General features: G+C 50.1%; 1 protein-coding gene across 2 annotated transcripts; it reads left to right on the forward strand.

The window, feature by feature from the left end:
• The first annotated feature begins 56 nt into the window (after positions 1–56).
• Positions 57–5,919, forward strand: ECM1 (extracellular matrix protein 1). 2 transcript variants are annotated; one of them, XM_012462589.3, is made up of 10 exons: positions 57–635; positions 1,883–1,945; positions 2,025–2,126; positions 2,281–2,361; positions 2,461–2,547; positions 3,234–3,556; positions 3,817–4,191; positions 4,708–4,928; positions 5,078–5,165; positions 5,588–5,919. In XM_012462589.3, the coding sequence occupies exons 1-10, from the start codon at positions 566–568 to the stop codon at positions 5,816–5,818; spliced, it is 1,641 nt and encodes a 546-aa protein (XP_012318012.2). In that variant the 5' UTR covers positions 57–565; the 3' UTR covers positions 5,819–5,919. The 2 variants fall into 2 exon arrangements, with proteins under 2 accessions (XP_012318012.2, XP_012318013.2); XM_012462590.3 differs by lacking the exon at positions 3,817–4,191.
• The last annotated feature ends 12,557 nt before the right edge of the window (positions 5,920–18,476 follow it).

Consider the following 18,476-nt stretch of genomic DNA (forward strand, 5'->3'; position numbering starts at 1 on the left):
GGTGATAAAAGGACGTTCCACTTTGTCTCCCTCTTTTTTGTCCCAGAGAGTTAGGGAAATTGAAAAGGGACAGTCCAGACCTCGTACTGGTAGAGGAGATCCCTTGGATAGGTGTCCTGCTCCCCCCATAAACTCCTTTGTGCCCTGTTTCCCCAGTTCCGGTTTGTGGGTCGGGAGATACCCTCTCCACAGAAGGCAGCATGTAGATGGAGAAACTGAGGCACAAGCTGGGGGCTCAAACACCTCTTGCCCTTGATTCTCTGTCAGTTTCTCTTGGGGTCATAAGAATGTTCTCCTCCCATCAGTCCCATTCTTCTCAATCCTCTGAGGAGGCTTCAGGGTGACTTGGGAGGAGTGGCTTCCAGAGGAGGAGCAGCTGGGACTGAGTCATGGCAGGAAGCTGAGGAGGGCGGGAGATCACACCAGACAATTATAAAAGAAGAGCTAGTCCTGAAGCTCATAGCAATAACAGCTCCCAGACCAGCTCCAGCGACCGGCCCTTCACATCCACACCTGCCTGAGAAGACCCACCTCTGGGTGTCCAGTGGTCAGTTCTTGCCCCAGGATGGGGACCACAGCCAGAGCAGCCTTGGTCTTGGCCTATTTGGCTGTCGCTTCTGCTGTCTCTGAAGGAGGTGAGTTGGAGGGTCCGCACTTGGGAAGGAATCTGGGCTCACATAGCGGGGTCTGGGTCCAGGCATCCCAGATGGCTTATCACTAGCAGAGTGGCTCTCTGGCTTCTCTTTTCTGAGCAGGCCCAAAGTGAGCCTGGGAACTGGAGCCTTTAACCAAGGAGGCAGAGAGCAGGGGTACAGAAGGAGAGGGGTTCCTAGAAACTGCTGCCAAGAAACACAGAGTCCCACTCAAATGGACAGCTGAGTGGGGGTGGGTTCACAGAATGAGAGTCCCCTGCTGAGGAGCATGTAGGGAGGGTGCTGGTGGGGCAGGCAAAGGAGGGAAAAGGGGCCCTCAGGCTGCTCAAAACCCCGGATCGCTGGCCCAGCAAGCCTTGACTGAATCCCTGTCTGATTAGAGGAGTTGAGGGATATTCATCCACAGACCCACCCTGCATTCAGCATATACACATTCTTTATCTGCTTTGATCCCTAAACAAAACAGGAACTCCTCAATGCTATGGGTGGAAACTAAGGAAAAAAAAAAAAAACACCCAGGGCACTCCAGCGGGAAGCCACTGAAAGGATGTCAGTAGATCTGTCTGCTTCTCTGTGGAGCCCCATGCCATTGTTCCTCCCAGCTCCTGGTCTTTTGTGTCTGCAGATCACCTACAAGTGATTCCCTTCCCTGTGCCTGTCCCAGTCCCCAAGGCCCTAAATTGAGACCTAAACTAAGGAGGAGCTGAGACTGGCTGAAGGGGAAGCACTCAACCTTTAGGAAGCCTCCTTTGCCAGAGGCCTGAAGATGTTTCAGGACCTGAAAGAGAAGGGTGGGTGGAGGAGGTGGGTGGGGGAGGCTCCAACCAGCTCAAGGTCCAGGCTTTTTCCTCTGAAAGCTAGGGACCATCCCAGCAGAGACTGCGGGGAGGACAACCCACAGCCCTGAGGGAAAGACGCTGGCAGAGGACATTAGGGCCTCCCTCCCCAATCCCGTATGGCACACTCCCTACATCCAGCCTCTGAGGCAGTAGAGGTGGAGCTATCAGAACTCCACAGGCTTTCATAGAGCCCAGCTGGTCATGTCTAGGTGTGTTTGGGCTGGTGCTTGGGCTGGGAGACAATTAGGGAACACATGGCAGGTGAATACAGAGGGGCGTCTCTGTCTTGGTTGTCTCTCCTACGCCTTTGATCTCTACAGCCTCCCCATCCCTTGCTGAGGTCCAGGGAAGGCCCTCCCAGCAGCCCCTGACTTGCCCTTCTCCCTCCAGGCTTTGAGACTGCAGGGCAGAGGCAGCTGAGGCCAGAGCACATCATGCAGCACTTTCAAGAAGGTAAGAGTTTGGGGGAGCAGCATGGGACCAGAACTCCAGGAGGCATTGTGGGCTCTGATGTCTCCCCTCTTGCCTCTAGTTGGCTACGCGGCTCCCCCGTCCCCACCTCTGTCCCAAAGCCTCCCCGTGGATCACGCTGACACCTCTCAGCATGGACCTCCCTTTGAGGAACAGAAGGAAGGTAAGGTCACCCCATGTCCTTCTCAGTGACCCTCCAGGTTTCTAATCTGGCCTACACCCCGCCCTTCAGATGGAAAGGAGGGAAGAGGCCCCACCCCCTCTCCCAGCCCTGGCTAGGAGAAAGGTTGGCTGCTCACACATTCCCCCTTCTATAGTGCAGCACCCTCCCTGTCAGGACACCACCCCTGTCCAACAGGAAGAGCTGCCACCTGCCAGATTCCCTGCTGAAAAGGAAGGTGAGCGCTTGCCCACCCTCCCGCACCTTCATCCCACTACGGGTCATGTTGACACCAGGCTGATCCCTGTTCCTTGGTGCCCTCACCCCTATCTTGCAGTGCAAGATGGTCCCCCTCTCCCTCAGGAAGCTGTGCCCCTCCAAAAAGAGCTGCCCTCTCTCCAGCACCCCAGTGAACAGAAGGAAGGTAAGCAGCTCCCTCTCTTCTTTACCCACCTTTACCCCATGACCTTCCCCCAGAGTGTGAGCTTTGGGGCAGACAAGATGGGTGGGCTCTGCCACTCACCAGTTGTGTAACCTTGGATAAGTTACATACTTCTCCAAGCCTTTGTTTCTTCATCTGTAAAACTGAGGAAATACCTGTTTTAGAAAGTTATGTGATTAAATGACAAAAATAGCATCTATTTTCACTTGCTTCTCTGCTGAGTTCTTCTTTGTGTATGTAAACTAGCCAGGCTCTCTCTGCTAGAGATGCCCATCCCAACATGGCTTTTGCTTACTCCTTCTACACCAGTAGACCCACCTCTTCCATATCGGGAGGGGATGATCTTCCAATCCATGCCAAGAGAGGATGAGTGACAGCTTTGGTCTGTCCATCCCCCTGCCTTAGCGTTCAGGTCCCTGGAGAGCAGGAAGCCTGAGCCTTGAGAAGCAGGAGAAAGTGGGGGCAGGCTGTGAGCTGACACCTTTCACACTTCACTTCTCTTTTCCTTTCAGTCATTCTAAAAGGAAGAGCCACAAATTGTTCTTTCTCATTTCCCCCATATCTACCCAATCCTTTCTCCACCCCAGATTCTTTCAATCCTCCCAGCTCATCCAGCCTTTGTGGGTTCCTCCACATGTCCCCCCTTCCCACTGTTTTCCCCATTCCAGGAACGCCAGCTCCGTTTGGGAACCAGAATCATCCAGAACCTGAGTCCTGGAATGCAGCCCAGCACTGCCAACAGGGCCGGTCCCGAGGGGGCTGGGGCCACCGGCTGGATGGCTTCCCCCCTGGGCGGCCTTCTCCAGACAATCTGAATCAAATCTGCCTTCCTGACCGTCAGCATGTGGTATATGGCCCCTGGAACCTACCACAGTCCGGCTACTCCCACCTCTCTCGCCAGGGTGAGACCCTCAATTTCCTGGAGACTGGATATTCCCGCTGCTGCCACTGCCGCAGCCACACAAACCGCCTAGAGTGTGCCAAACTTGTGGTAAGGTTGAATTTTTGATGCCGGGGGGTGTCCTTTAACCCCCAGGCAGTATGTGTGTTTTAAGGGTTAGAACACTAGGCCTGGGTCTGGAGGAACCTCAGGTCCCATTCACTGGCCCTACCCTGAGGGTCCCCAGTGTGCCAGGGGAGCAGAGGACAGCCACTATTTCTTTTTTTATCTGCATGCCCAGGGTCCTTTCCTGGAACCTGGGAGGAAGGCAGGAATATGGACAGTGGGCTGATCCTCCCCTCTTGCTCTAGTGGGAGGACACAATGAGCCGATTCTGTGAGGCCGAGTTCTCGGTCAAGACCCGACCCCACTGGTGCTGCACACGGCAGGGGGAGGCTCGGTTCTCCTGCTTCCAGGAGGAAGCTCCCCAGCCACACTACCAGCTCCAGGCCTGCCCCAGCCATCAGCCTGATATTTCCTCGGGTCTTGAGCTGCCTTTCCCCCCTGGGGTGCCCACATTGGACAATATCAAGAATATCTGCCGCCTGAGGCGCTTCAGCTCTGTGCCACGCCACCTGCCAGCTACTGACCCCCTCCAAAGGCAGCTGCTGGCACTGACCCGGCTGGAGAGGGAGTTCCAGCGCTGCTGCCGCCAGGGGAGCAACCACACCTGCACATGGAAGGCCGTAAGTGGGCGTCCCAGTCTCCCTGGGAGCCTGTTTGCCTGCCTGCCCATCTTCGACCTCTGATCCTGCCGGTCCATCCATCCGTATACCCTCTGCTGTGAGCGTGTCCACCCGTTCATCTGTTTGTGGCTGTCCATCCATCCATGTGTTCGTCACCTGAGTCTGTTCATCTCCAGTTTCATACTACACCTCTGGCTTCCTTCACTCGTGACCCACACATGCACCTGTCTACCATCCGTCCATCCGTCCAGCTCTGGCCTCACCTGACCCTCTCCATCCACTGTTCCAGCTCATCCCCCGGCGCCAGCTTAGAACCTCATCCAGGCTCCCATCCGTCCACCTTCCCAAGCCTACACCTCCACAGCTGCCTCCTAACCCTCTAATTCTTTGCCATCCCCTTTGGGCCCCTGGGGCTGGGAGCCCCTCATCTAGTTGCCAGGGGCAATAAGGGAAGTCAATGGTCAGGAGAGAAGGGGCCAAGTGTCCAGCTTTGACTTCCCTCTCTCTGGCCCACAGTGGGAGGATACCCTCGACAAATACTGTGACCAGGAGTATGCCGTAAAGACCCACCACCACTCGTGTTGCCACTACCCTCCCAGCCCTACTCGGGATGAGTGCTTTGCCCGTCGGGCTCCCTACCCCAACTACGACCGGGACATCTTGACCATTGACATCAGCCAAGTCACCCCCAACCTCATGGGCCACCTCTGTGGAAACCACAGAGTTCTCACCAAGCAGTAAGTCTCGCTTAGTCCTTCCCCACTCTCTTTTCCTAAAACTTCCCTTCGGGACAGCTTTGGAAAAGCAAAATCATGATCTCCTAGCACCATCTGATGTCAGAAGATGCCCAAAATCCCTGATCTCTGTCCCTTTCACACCAACATAGTAAACATATTCCTGGGCTGATCCACAACATGACTGCCCGCTGCTGTGACCTGCCATTTCCAGAACAGGCCTGCTGTGCAGAGGAGGAGGTGAGTATGCAGATTCTAGTCTCCAGAGGAATGCAGGGGAGGGGAGGGAAAGAGCTAGAACTGCAGGCCACCCCTTCTCTTTAGTACGTCAGACCAGCCCTCAGATACAATGGCTAGTAGGAGAGGTATTTCTTCTTGGTTCCAGAAGTCTTCATTCTGACCAGGTCTCCTCCCCATCTCTAAGTTCCTATTATGCCTTCTCTGGGCCTCAAACTTCTGGCAGTTCCAGATGTACACATTTGTCAGTCACAAGAAATCCAGTTGTGCAAGGCAGGCTTGCATTCTCTTTGGGCCCCAGGAAGGGAACCAGGGACAGAGCAGTAGAAGCTGATGAAAGGGGGACTTTGGCCACCTGAGTATCCATATCTGTCCTGGGACCACCTCCCCGCCCCATCATCTGTTTTACTTTTCTCCTTCATCAGAAATTAACCTTCATCAATGATCTGTGTGGTCCCCGACGGAACTTCTGGCGAGACCCTGCCCTCTGCTGTTACCTGAGTCCTGAGGATGAACAGGTCAACTGCTTCAACATCAATTATTTGAGGAACGTAGCTCTAGTGGCTGGAGACACTGAGTACTCCAAGGGCCAGGGGGAGCGGGGCCCAACTGGAGGAACAAATGTCAGCTCCACCTCTGAGCCCAAGGAAGAATGAGTCACCCCAGGGCCCTGGAGGGTCAGATGGGGAGAACCCCACCCTACCACACCCCCTTGAACACTCATTACAGTAAACACCTCTTGGATTTGGTATCCTCATTGTCTGTCTAATGCCTCACCCGCAGGGTTTTAAGTGGATCTTGGTGCCCTAGCTCAGGAGGGCACTGATGTGTTCAGACCACACACACAAACACATCCTCCGAAGCCTGCTTGGATTTCCTTCAGTGACTGGCCCATGAGGCCCACCGCCCTGCCCTGTTCACTGAGCAGAAATTCTACAGGCTGTGTGATGGGACCATAACTAAACAGCTTGATGTCATTTTGCCATCTTGAATTTATTCACATATTTTGAAAGGAGCACCACCTTGTTAGCCATCAGGCGTCAAAGAAGATATGGTTCTTGGCCTTGGTGAGCCCCTAAAATGTCACAGCTCAGCCTAACATACATACACACACACACACATACACACACACACACACACACACACACATATATATATATATATATATAAAATATAATTGCACTTTAGGTTCTGGTGTACATGTAAAGAATATGCAGGATTGTTGCATAGGTACACACATGGCAATGTTGTTTGCTGCCTCCATCCCCATCCCCATCACCTATATCTGGCATTTCTCCCCATGTTATCCCTCCCCAACTCCCCACCCCCCACTGTCCCTCCCCTAGTACCCCCCACCGCAGACCTCAGTGTGGGATGCTCCCCTCCCTGTGTCCATGTACAACCTAACATTTTTAAAGCTTCACTTTTGATCCTTAGAATCCATGCCTTCATTTATTATCCTTTTTTCTTTTTTTTTTTGAGACAGTCTTGCTCTGTCACCCAGGCTTAAGTGCAGTGACATGATCTCGGCTCACTGCAAACTTCCCTTCTGGGTTGAAGTGATTCTCCTGCCTCAGCCTCCCAAGTAGCTGGGATTACAGGTGTGCACCAGCACACCCAGCTAATTTTTGTATTTTTAGTACATATGGGTTTTCGCCATGTTGGCCGGGCTCCCAGAATGCTGGGATTATAGGCATGAACCACCATGCCTGGCCAATATCCATTTATTGAACCCCTTTCTGTGCACACTGTGCAAGACTTGGGGATACACATCCAGAACACACACAGTCCCCACACTGAAACTGTTCACTGTTCGTGAGCCTAGCAGGTATGAGAAGTGTTGTGGTACAGGGCCCTAGTGTGCTCTGAGCACAACAGTAACGTCCCCAGGTGGGAGTGGGGCTGGGAGCAGCACAGGTACACAGGAGGGGGGCCGAGGTCAGAGCTTCTCCAGGAGAAAAGTATAGACTGAACGGGCCTGACTCTTTGGTGGCCTTCCTCTTAGATACGGCTGGAATGATAAGCAGGAGCTCATCACTGACGTCTCACCCGAAGGGTTTTAAGTGGATCTTAGTGCCCTGGCCCAGAAGGGCACTGGCTTTTCAAGCAGAAGATGTGTTCCGATTTACCTCTTTTTTATTTTATTTTTATTTTTTTGAGACGGAGTTTCGCTCTTGTCACCCAGGCTGGGGTGCAATGGCATGATCTCGGCTCACCGCAACCTCCACCTCCTGGGTTCAGGCAATTCTCCTGCCTCAGCCTCCTGAGTTCAGGCAATTCTCCGGCCTCAGCCTCCTGAGTAGCTGGGATTACAGGCACGCGCCACCATGCCCAGCTAATTTTTTGTATTTTTAGTAGAGACGGGGTTTCACCATGTTGACCAGGATGGTCTCGATCTCTTGACCTCGTGATCCACCCACCTCGGCCTCCCAAAGTGCTGGGATTACAGGCGTGAGCCACCGCGCCCAGACCCGATTTGCCTCTTAAGAAAGTCTAGGCTGGGCGTGGTGACTCATGCCTGTTATCCCAGCACTTTGGGAGGCCGAGGTGGGTGGATCACCCGAGGTCAGGAGTTCAAGACCAGCCTGACCAACATGGAGAAACCCTGTCTCTACTAAAAATACAAAACTAACTGGGCGTGGTGGTGCATCCCTGTAGTCCCAGCTACTTGGGAGGCCGAGGCAGAAGAATCGCTTGAACCCAGGAGGCGGAGGTTGCAGTGAGCCGAGATCGTGCCACTGCACTCCAGCCTGGGCAACAAGAGTGAAACTCCATCTTAACAACAACAACAAAAAATGAATGTCTAGGCCTGGCGCTGTAGCTCACGCCTTTCATCTCAGCACTTCGGAAGGCCGAGGCGTGCGGATCACCTAAGGTTAGGAGTTCGAGACTAAAAATACAAAAATTAGCAGGGCATGGTGGCGCCCACCTGTAATCCCAACTACTCGGGAGGCTGAAGCACAAAAATTGCTGTGAGCCGAGATCGCACCACTGCACTCAGCTTGGGGAACACAGCGAGACTCTGTCTCAAAAAAAAAAAAAAAAAAAAAGTCTAGTCCGACAGCCAAGGAGGCGGCGCGCGCCAGTAATCCCAGCCATCTTTGGCTACTAGGGAGGCTGAGAAGGGAGCACCGCTTGAGGTTAGGAGTTCTAATGAGCTATGGTCTCGGCATGCACTTCAACCTGCGAGACCCAATCTCAAAAATAAAAGAAAGTTTAGTCGGCAGCCAGCCAGGCGGCAGGCTGGGAGGCCAGTTCAGAGAGTGTGGTCCCAATGCCGGAGGGAAGGGGCTGTAACCTCCAGCCCGGAGCTGATCCGAGGGTGGCGGTGACGGCGACTCTCAAGCGCTACAAAGCTGCTCCCAGGAACCCGGGGCCTCAAGGCTGGATCTGGAAGAATCGGAATAAAGACTCGAGTCCGGGGGGTCAAGTCCGCTGTGACTCCGCCGCCAGGACAGCCTTCCAGAAAGCGGACTTCTCCGGCGGGTACGGAGAGAGCGAACCACGGACCACCATCCTGCGCCAGCCAGGGCAAGCGGAGCCTCAGTTGCCCCCAGACGCACAACCGCCTCTCCTTCCTCTCCTCCTCCACAGACTTTCATTTATTTACTTACGTATTTTTAGCTAAGTAGCTGTTTCCAGCTAAGAGGCTTCTTTGATCTTTCGCCGTTGTCCGCCCCACCTGTCCGTCAGCACGGGGGCCAATGAGCGGCCTAAGGCAGCGCTGTACCCCGCCCCCGAGCTGGCAGCCCCGCCCCCAGAGCCCTGGGCTCCGGGCGCCTCGGGCCCGCAGCTGCTTGCGTCTGGAGGTCGAGAGTGCCACTGCGCATGTGCGGGCGTCCTGCGCAACTCCTATCGCCTCCTTGACTGAGGACTCCGGCGGGAAAGGCGGCCCCCACTTTTCCCCTATACCCCGGCCCCACGTGCACCCTCCCGGCCCGGGTGGCCCCAACCCACAGGGAGCAGGCGGAGTCCTGGCCCTCGAGCCTTGTCACCTGGCGGGCGAATCCGCCAGCCGAGACATGTCTTTAAAGGGCTTTGAGCCGGGCGCAGTGGCTCACAACTGTAATCCCAGCACTTTGGGAGGCCGAGGTGGGTGGATCATGAGGTCAGGAGTTCAAGACCAGCCTGCCCAACATGGTGAAACCCAGTCTCTACTAAAAATACAAAAAAAAATTAGCAGGGCATGGTGACGGGCACCTGTAATAATCCTAGCTACTCAGGAGACTGAGGCAAACAATTTTGCTTGAACCCGGGAGACGGAGGTTCCGGTAAGCCGAGATCGGGCCACTGCGCTCCAGCCTGGCGACAGAGCCAGACTTGGTCTCAGAAAAAAAAAAAAAGGTGGGCATGGTGAGAGAGGGGACTTTTTTTTAAAGCTCTCTAGGAGACAGGATTGAGAGAACCTGTTTGCTTGGGGGAGATGTCTAGGGTGACTGCCATGTTTGAGGCTCAGGTAACTAAGGTGGGTGTTACAGACTGAATGTTCGTGTACCCCCAAATGCATTTGTTGAAATCCTAACCCCCAATGTGATGGTATTAGGAGGTGGGACCTTTGGGAGGTAATTAGGTCATGAGGGTGGAGCCCTCATAAATGGGATTAGTGCTCTTATAAAAGGGACCCCAGAGAGCTCTCTAGCTCTTCCTGCACAGTGAGATACAAGTTGGCAGCCTGCAACCTGGCAGAGGGCGCTCACCTGAACCTGACCATGCCGGCACATGGTCTAGGACTTCCGGCCTCCAGAACTGTGAGAAATACGTCTCTGTTGTTTAACCCACTCTGTCTATGGTGCTTTGCAGCTCATACTAAGGCAGTAGGACATACAGGAGGAAGAGGAGCAGGTTTCACAGAGGGAACACATGAGTTCAATTTTGGACTTCTCAGTAGTCGGTGTCCTTGGTGGCATCTTCAAAAGGAAGCTGTCAAAAGTCAAATTCTGGAGAGTTGAGTGTGAATGGGAGGTGAAGAAAAGGAGGCAGAACTTGTAACCTGCTTTTTTTTTTTTTTTTTAATGAGATGGAGTTTCGCTCTTGTCACCCAGGCTGGAGTGCAATGGCACAGTCTCGGCTCACTGCAATCAATCTTCACCTCCCAAGTTCAAGTGATTCTCCTGCCTCAGCCTCCCAGGTAGCTGAAACTACAGGTGTGCACCACTGCACCCAGCTAACTTTTTTGTATTATTAGTAGAGACAGAGTTTCACCATGTTGGCCAGTCTGGTCTTGAACTCCTGACCTCAGGTGATCCACCTGCCTTGGCCTCCCAAAGTGCTGGGATTATAGGCATGAGCCACCGCGCCCGGCCTGCCTGCTGTTAATGTATTTCTGCACTCTAGACTAGTAGCCTATTCGACAGGACACTTGGATGTCTCCTAGATGTCACAAATTCAGCTTGTTCAAAAATGAACTCTTTCAGGTATATGGAAAGATGTGAAGAAGAAAATATAGCAATAAGTTGTAGAACCCAGGTGGTATGTATATAAGTGTTTGCTGTACAATCTGTCAGTTTTTCTGTATTTTTGAAATTTTTCATGGTAAAATATTAAGAAAAAAGGAGTGGGCTCATCCTCTTTATCCTCCAACTGTTCTTTTTTTTTTTTGAGACGGAGTCTTGCTCTGTCATCAGGCACCAGGCTGGAGGGCAGTGGCACGATCTCAGCTCGCTGCAAGCTCTGCCTCCCGGGTTCAAGCAATTCTCCTGCCTCAGCCTCCCAAGTAGCTGGGACTACAGGTGCGCGCCACTACACCCAGCTAATTTTTGTATTTTTTAGTAGAGATGGGGTTTCACCATGTTGGCCAGAATGGTTTCGATCTCTTGACCTCGTGATCTACCCGCCTCTGCCTCCCAAAGTGCTGGGATTACAGGCGTGAGCCACCGCACCCAGCTGCCTCCAACTATTCTTCTCCCCATGAGCCCAGCCCTATCTCAATAAATAGAAAAACTCTTTTTTTTTTTTTTTGAGACGGAGTTTCGTTCGTTACCCAGGCTGGAGTGCAATGGCGCGATCTCGGCTCACCGCAACCTCCGCCTCCTGGGTTCAGGCAATTCTCCTGCCTCAGCCTCCTGAGTAGCTGGGATTACAGGCACGCGCCACCATGCCCAGCTAATTTTTTGTATTAGTAGAGACGAGGTTTCACCATGTTGACCAGGATGGTCTCGATCTCTTGACCTCGTGATCCACCTGCCTCGGCCTCCCAAAGTGCTGGGATTACAGGCTTGAGCCACCGCGCCCGGCCGAAAAACTCTTTAGTCAGTTGTTTAGGCCAGAGAATATCAGAGTTGTTAGGCCTGAGAATATCATTCTTTAGTTTCTCTCCTTTTCCCTGGTAGTCCAATCAGTCACCAAGTCTCTTAAGTAGCTCTCAAATCCATCAGCAAAGGAGTTACACTTTACACTAGGTTAGGTTCTAAGTCAGTACATAAGGACAAAATTACATAGTTAACATAACCTTTGGAAATGCCTGGCCAGGCACGGTGGCTCACACTTGTAATCCCAGCATTTTGGGAATCTGAGGTGGGCAGATCACCTGAGGTCAGGAGTTCCAGACCAGCCTAGTCAACATGATGAAACCACATCTCTACCAAAAATACAAAATTAGCTGGGCATGATAGTGCAGGCCTGTAGTCCCAGCTATTTGGGAGGCTGAGGCAGGAGAATCACCTGAACTGGGGAGGCAGAGGTTGCAGAGAGCTGAGATCGTGCCACTCCACTCTAGCCTGGGCAACAAGAGCAAAACTCTGTCTAAGATAGATAGATAGATAGATAGATACACACATACATACATACGTATATATATAAAATAATAAAAGTATGCAAAACATAAATATATAGCTCAATGGATGGTTATAAAATGAACCTCCTGCAACAACTGCCTAAGTCAAAACAAAGCACTCCAGATGCCTCCAGAGTGCTGCTTCTGATGATGGCCTCCTCCCGTGCCCAGGAAGGAATCCTGCTCCCTTGATATTTATAGTTATCACTCAGTTGCTTGTTAAAACTAATTTTACCTCCTAAAAATGAATCCTAAAAGCAATCATTTAGGATTTTGTAAACCGCTTTATTGAGATATAATTCTCATACCATCAATTCACCCATGTCAAGTATACAGTTCAATGGTTTTTGGTATATTACATTATTAATTTTTTAATTATTATTTTTTAAAAATTGTGGTAAAATAGGCCAAGTGTGGTAGCTCATGCCTCTAATCCCAGCACTTTGGGAGGCCAAGGCGGGCATATCATGAGGTCAGGAGTTCAAGACCAGCCTGACCAACATGGTAAAACCCCATCTCTACTAAAAATAGGAAAATTAGCCGGGCTTGGAGACACACACCTGTAGTCCCAGCTACTCAGAGGCTGAGGCAGGAGAATTGCTTAAACCTGGGAGGCAGAGGTTGCAGTGAGCCAAGATTGCACCACTGCACTCCAGCCTGGGCAACAGAGTGAGACTCCATCTTAAAAAAAAAAAATTGTGGTAAAATAAATGTATGGGCCAGGAGCGGTGGCTCATGCCTGTAATCCCAACACTTTGGGAGGCTGAGGCAGACAGATCACCTGAGGTCGGGAATTCAAGACCAGCCTGACCAACATGGAAAAACCCTGTCTCTATTAAAAATACAAAATGAGTTGGGCGTGGTGGTGCGCGCCTATAATCCCAGCTACTCAAGGAGGCTGAGGCAGGAGAATTGCTCGAACCCAGGAGGCGGAGGCTGCAGTGAGCCAAGATCGAACCATTGCACTCCAGCCTGGGCAACATGAGCAAAACCCCGTCTCAATAAAGGAATAAATAAGTAAATGTATGACAAAATTTGCCTTTTAACAATTTTTAAGTGTATAGTTCAGTGGCATTAATTATATTCACAATATTGTTCAACCGTCACCACTGTCTATTCCAAAACTTTTCATCATCCCAAACAGAAGCTCTGTAACCATTAAGCAATAACTGGCATTCCGCCTCCCATTAGTCCCTGATAACTCCTAATATACTGTCTCTATGAATTTACCTATTCTGGGTACCTCATATAAAGTGCCTATAATGTCTGTCCTTTTGCGTCTGGCTTATTTCACTTAGCATGATGTCTTCAAGGTTCATCCATGTTATAGCATGTATCAGAAGTTAATTCCCTTTTATGGCTGAATAATATTCCACTGTATGTATATACATACGATGTGTGTATATGCCACATTTTGTTCCAGTTTTAAGTTATTTCAAATATGCTACTGTAAAAATGGGGCTGGACACAGTGGCTCACACCTGTAATCCCAGCACTTTGGGAGGCCAAGGCGGGCACATCACCCGAGGTCAAGAGTTTGAGACCAGCTTGGCCAACATGGTTCGAGGCCAGCCTAACCAACATGAAGAAAACCTGCCTCTACTAAAAATACAAAATTTGCTGGGCACAGTGGCTCATGCCTGTAATCGCAGCACTTTGGGAGGCCGAGGTGGGCGGATCACCCGAGGTCAAGAGTTCAAGACCAGCTTGGCCAACATGGTGAAACACCATCTCTACTAAAAATTAGCCAGGTGTGGTGGTGGGCATCTGTAATGCCAGCTCCTTGGGAGGTTGAGGCAGGAGAATTGCTTGAACCCAGGAGGCAGAGGTTGCAGTGAGCCGAGATCATGCCACTGCACTCCAGCCTGGGTGACTGAGTGAAACTTTGTCTCAGAAAAAAAAAATTAGCTGGGCATGCCTGTAATCCCAGCTACTCAGGTAGCTAGCTGCCTGAAGCACAAGAATCACTTGAGCCCAGGAGGCAGAGCTTGCAGTGAGGTGAGATCATGCCACTGCACTCCAGCCTGGATGGGTGACAGAGCCAGATCCTGTCTGAAAACAAAACAAAACAAAAAAATTAGCCAGGCGTGGTGGTGCATGCCTGTAATCCCAGCTACTTGGGAGGCTGAGGCAGGAGAATCACCTGAACCTGGGAGGCAGAGGTTGCAGTGAGCCGAGATTGTGCCACTGCACTCCAGCCTGGGCAACAAGGGTGAAACTTTGTCTCTAAATAAGTAAATAAATAAATATGTAGGGCCGGGTGCGGTGGCTCACGCCTGTAATCCCAGCACTTTGGGAGGCTGAGGCGGGCAGATCACGAGGTCAAGAGATCGAGACCATCCTGGCCATGGTGAAACCCCATCTCTACTAAAAATACAAAAAAAATTAGCCAGGCATGGTGGCACACGCCTATGGTCCCAGCTACTCAGGAGGCTGAGGCAGAAGAATCGCTTGAACCCAGGAGGTGGAGGTTGCAGGGAGCCGAGATTGCGCCACTGCACTCCAGCCTGGTGACAGAGCAAGACTCCGTCTCAAAAAAAAAAAAAGTAAAAAAATAAAAATAAAAATAAATAAATAAATAAATAAGTTATCAGGTAAACATCTAGGAGTAGAATTGCTGGGTGACAGTCTATTCGGCTTAACTAGAGAATGGCAAAGTGGTTGTACTAATTTTTCTTCCCAGAGGCAGTGTATAAGAGTTCCAGTTGTTCCACGCCCTCACCAGTTCTTGAGGCTGTCAATGTGGTTGACCACTCTGGTGAGTTTGTGGGGCACTGGTACCTCGGTATGGGTTGAACTTGCATTTCTGTGTCTATAAATGAGGTTAAACACCTTGTGATATGTCAGCTGGCCATGTGGATATCTTCTGTGAAATGGCTGCTCAAGTCCCTTGCCTATCTTCTGAAAGTGTCGTTGTTTTCTTTGCTCATTTAAGATTGGAAAACACCCGGAGTTGATTTTGACATTTACTGGGAGGTAGCGGGTCATGATTCATAGTTTTCCCTTTGGAGATTCAGTTATTCCAGCACCATGTGTTGAAAAGACTGTTGTTAACCCTCTGCAAGCCATGTTTATCATAAATCAAGTGTCCCTAATTGCCAGGGTCTATTTCTAGACCTTCTGTTGTATTATCTGTTTCTTGTTGCACAGTACTTCACAGTTGATAGCTTTAAAGTTTGATATTTATAGGCCAAGCACTACCTCCCAATTTGTTCTTCAGGAATATCTTGGCTGTTGTTTAATGACTAAACACAAATGGTAGGAATGGTATGTATAAATTATTTATGTAAGTCTTAAAAATAGAAAAGCCAGGTGGGTGCAGTGGCTCACACCTGTAATCCCAGCATTTTGGGAGGTTGAGGTGGGAGGATCACCTGAGGTCAGGAGTTCAAGACCAGCCTGACCAACATGGTGAAACTCTGTCTCCACTAAAAATACAAAAATTAGCTGAATGTGGTGGCGCATGTCTGTAATCCCAGCTACTCAGGAGGGTGAGCCAGGAAAATTGCTTGAACCCAGGAGGCAGGGGTTTCAGTGAGCCGAGATGGCGCCACTGCACTCCAGCCTGGGCAACAGAGCGAGACTCTGTCAAAAATAAAAAATAAAAAAAGAAGTTGGCAGCACTATTCAATACAGTAGCCACCAGCCACTTGTGACTACTGAGCATTTGAAATGTGACTGGTCTGAATTGCAATGTGCTGTAAGTGTAAAATACACAATGGATTTCTACAATAAAGGGTGCAAGATATCTAATTAATATTTTTCCTGTTGATTACTTGTTGACATGATAATTGGGGAGTATACTGGATTAATGAACTCTCTCTCTCTATATATATATAGAGAGAGAGATAGATAGATAGATATAGTTTTTTTTTGGGACATAGTCTTGCTCTGTCACCCAGGCTGGAGTGCAGTGGCATGATCTTGGCTCACTGCAACCTCTGCCTCTTGGGTTCAAGAGATTCTCCTGCCTCAGCCTCCCGAGTTGCTGGGACTACAGGCATATGCCACCATACCCAGCAAATTTAATTTTTGTATTTTTAGTAGAAACGGGGTTTTGCATTGTTGACCAGGCTGGTCTCAAACTCCTGACCTCAAGTGATCTGCCCACCCAGCACTTCCAAAGTGCTGGGATTACAGGTGTGAGCCACTGCGCTTGAGGGTCAGGAGGTGGAGGCTGCAGTGAGCTGAGATCTCGCCATTGCGCTCCAGCCTGGGCAACAAGAGTGAAACTCTGTCTCAAAAAAAAAAAAAAAATCCTTATGGTTTTGCTGTTAGGTTTTCTGTTATGTGTAAGCCAGAGGATTCCTAGCTGACATGTCATCCCTGAAGTCTCAGCTTTAAATGTCATTCCTCAGGGAGGCCCTCCTGAAACCCCCAGATCAACACATTCTCTAACACTCCCCACTGTCCCTGAGTACCCCTCATCATACTTGTAATTATTAATATTTGTTGAATGATGGTCTTCGTCTCTGGGCTGTTTGCTCCACAAGAGCACAGACTATGACAGGCATCCCAGAGTCTAGCCCAGTAACAGGCACAGGAGCTGCTAAATAAATAGCAAAAAAATAATAATAATAAAAAAAATGAAAGGATTGAGAGCAGAGGTGGAGGGCAAAGCAGGATGAAAACTGTGGAAGGTGTGAATTGAAATACATGCAGTTGGGTTTCTCCCATCACATGAAAACTTTAAAGCTTAATGAATCCTTAAAGAAGGGTTGGAATGGCCGGAATGGCCATTGTGGGAACTGGGTATGAGTGTTTATCTGGTACAGTAAGAACTGCCAAGTAGTGTTAAAGGCCCAGCTAGGATTAGAAACCATACATGTGCACTGGCAGAAACCAGCAGAATTAGAAGATTTCCTCTAGCAGTGTTCAGCCATCTGGGTGGGGGAGAGAAGCTGGGTAATTAGGTCAGTCCCAAGATGGGGGCTTGGAGGGCAGGCTGCTGCTTTTTGTACCTTTCTCAGATGAAGTAAATGAAAATAGACGTGGAATTTTGTTTTCCTTGTCCTCAAAATGAAACCTTGTAGAACTCAAATGCGCAGACTGGAGAATATCCGTAGGCTGAAGCATTTACCCCCAAATGTCTTCCCCTATGGCTGGCTTGCCTAGGGGGGCCCAAAGACAGGCTCGTGGGGATCTGTGAATTTCCTAAAGTATGTGCAAGATGCTGTGTGTCTGTGTGTGTGCATATTTCTAGGGTGAGTATCTGTAGCTTCCATCAAATTCTTCAAAGAGTCTATGATCTGGAAAGACAAGAGCCCCTGACTTGGGTCAGCTTATAGCCCAGGCCCTCGATTCACTGCTGTGGATCAGGGCTTGACTGATGGGCCGTCTCATCCCTGCCTATTGACAAGGGGCAGTGTGGCACAGAGGTAGATGTGCAGAGGCCTGGGCTGTACCACCTCAGGGAAGCTACTTAGCTCCTCAGTTTTCTTTTCTGTAAAATGGGAATGATAATCCCAGTTCCTTATTTCAGAGGGCTGTGAAAATTAGGTGAGATAATACATGCAAATTCTTAGGCCATGCTAGGTACTTAGTAATGGCTGGCTTTTACTATTACTAATAGGACACACAAGAACAAAGGCTTTGAATCGTGAGGCAGCATCTGGGGGAGCACAGTTAACAGCTAATTTTGTGCAACGCACATCTGATCATTTTCTCCCTTCTGATACTTACTGTGTGGTCCCATGAAGGTTCCTTTTTTTTTTTTTTTTTGAGATGGAGTCTCTTGCTCTGTCGCCCAGGCTGGAATGCAATGGCATGATCTCCACTCACCGCATCCTCCACCTCCCGGGTTCAAGCCACCGTCTTTCCTCAGCCTCCTGAGTAGCTGCGATTACAGCGTGGGCCACCATGCCCCGCTTAATTTTTTGTATATTTAGTAGAGATGGGGTTTCACCATGTTGGCTAGGATGGTCTCGATCTCCTGACCTGGTGATCTGCCCGTCTCAGCCTCCCAAAGTCCTAGGATTACAGGCATGAGCCACTGTGCCTGGTCTGCAGGTTCCTTAATCACTCTGTGCCTCAGTTTCCTTGTCTGTAAAATGGAGATAACAGCAACTGTCTCATGTATTGCAGGGACACTTAGCGAGGGCTCGTGCTCACTAAGTGCTGGTGATTATTGCCTGGCCCAGTCCTGTTCTTTTTACCACATCTGTCACCATCTTTGCACAGAGAATGCCTTTGGTAGAGAGCTCCTGAACAAAGGACATGGAATACTCAATTATTCTACTATTTCAAGGCATTCACACATCTAAGGGAAGGGAAAAAGAATCCCCAAATGACTGATCTGCTCTGTAGACTAAGAAACTGATTATACAAATGGACAATAGCCATACCACATACAAAAATACAACTCTCACCCACAGCCTGCAATCACTTGCCGGGGAAACTAAGTCATTATCTGCCACAATTAACCTGGGAGGTCGTCCTGCTGTAAGTCAGGCTTGCAAGAAGCCAGATTACTCTCTCTAGTGACAATCCAGGAAGCTAAACAATAACCAACAATGTCTGCAACAATCAGCCCCAAATGGCCA

Source organism: Aotus nancymaae, unplaced genomic scaffold (genome assembly GCF_030222135.1).
Source record: "Aotus nancymaae isolate 86718 unplaced genomic scaffold, 86718_ANA_hifiasm-v0.15.2.pri h1tg000108l, whole genome shotgun sequence".
Classification (NCBI taxonomy): Eukaryota; Metazoa; Chordata; class Mammalia; order Primates; family Aotidae; genus Aotus; species Aotus nancymaae.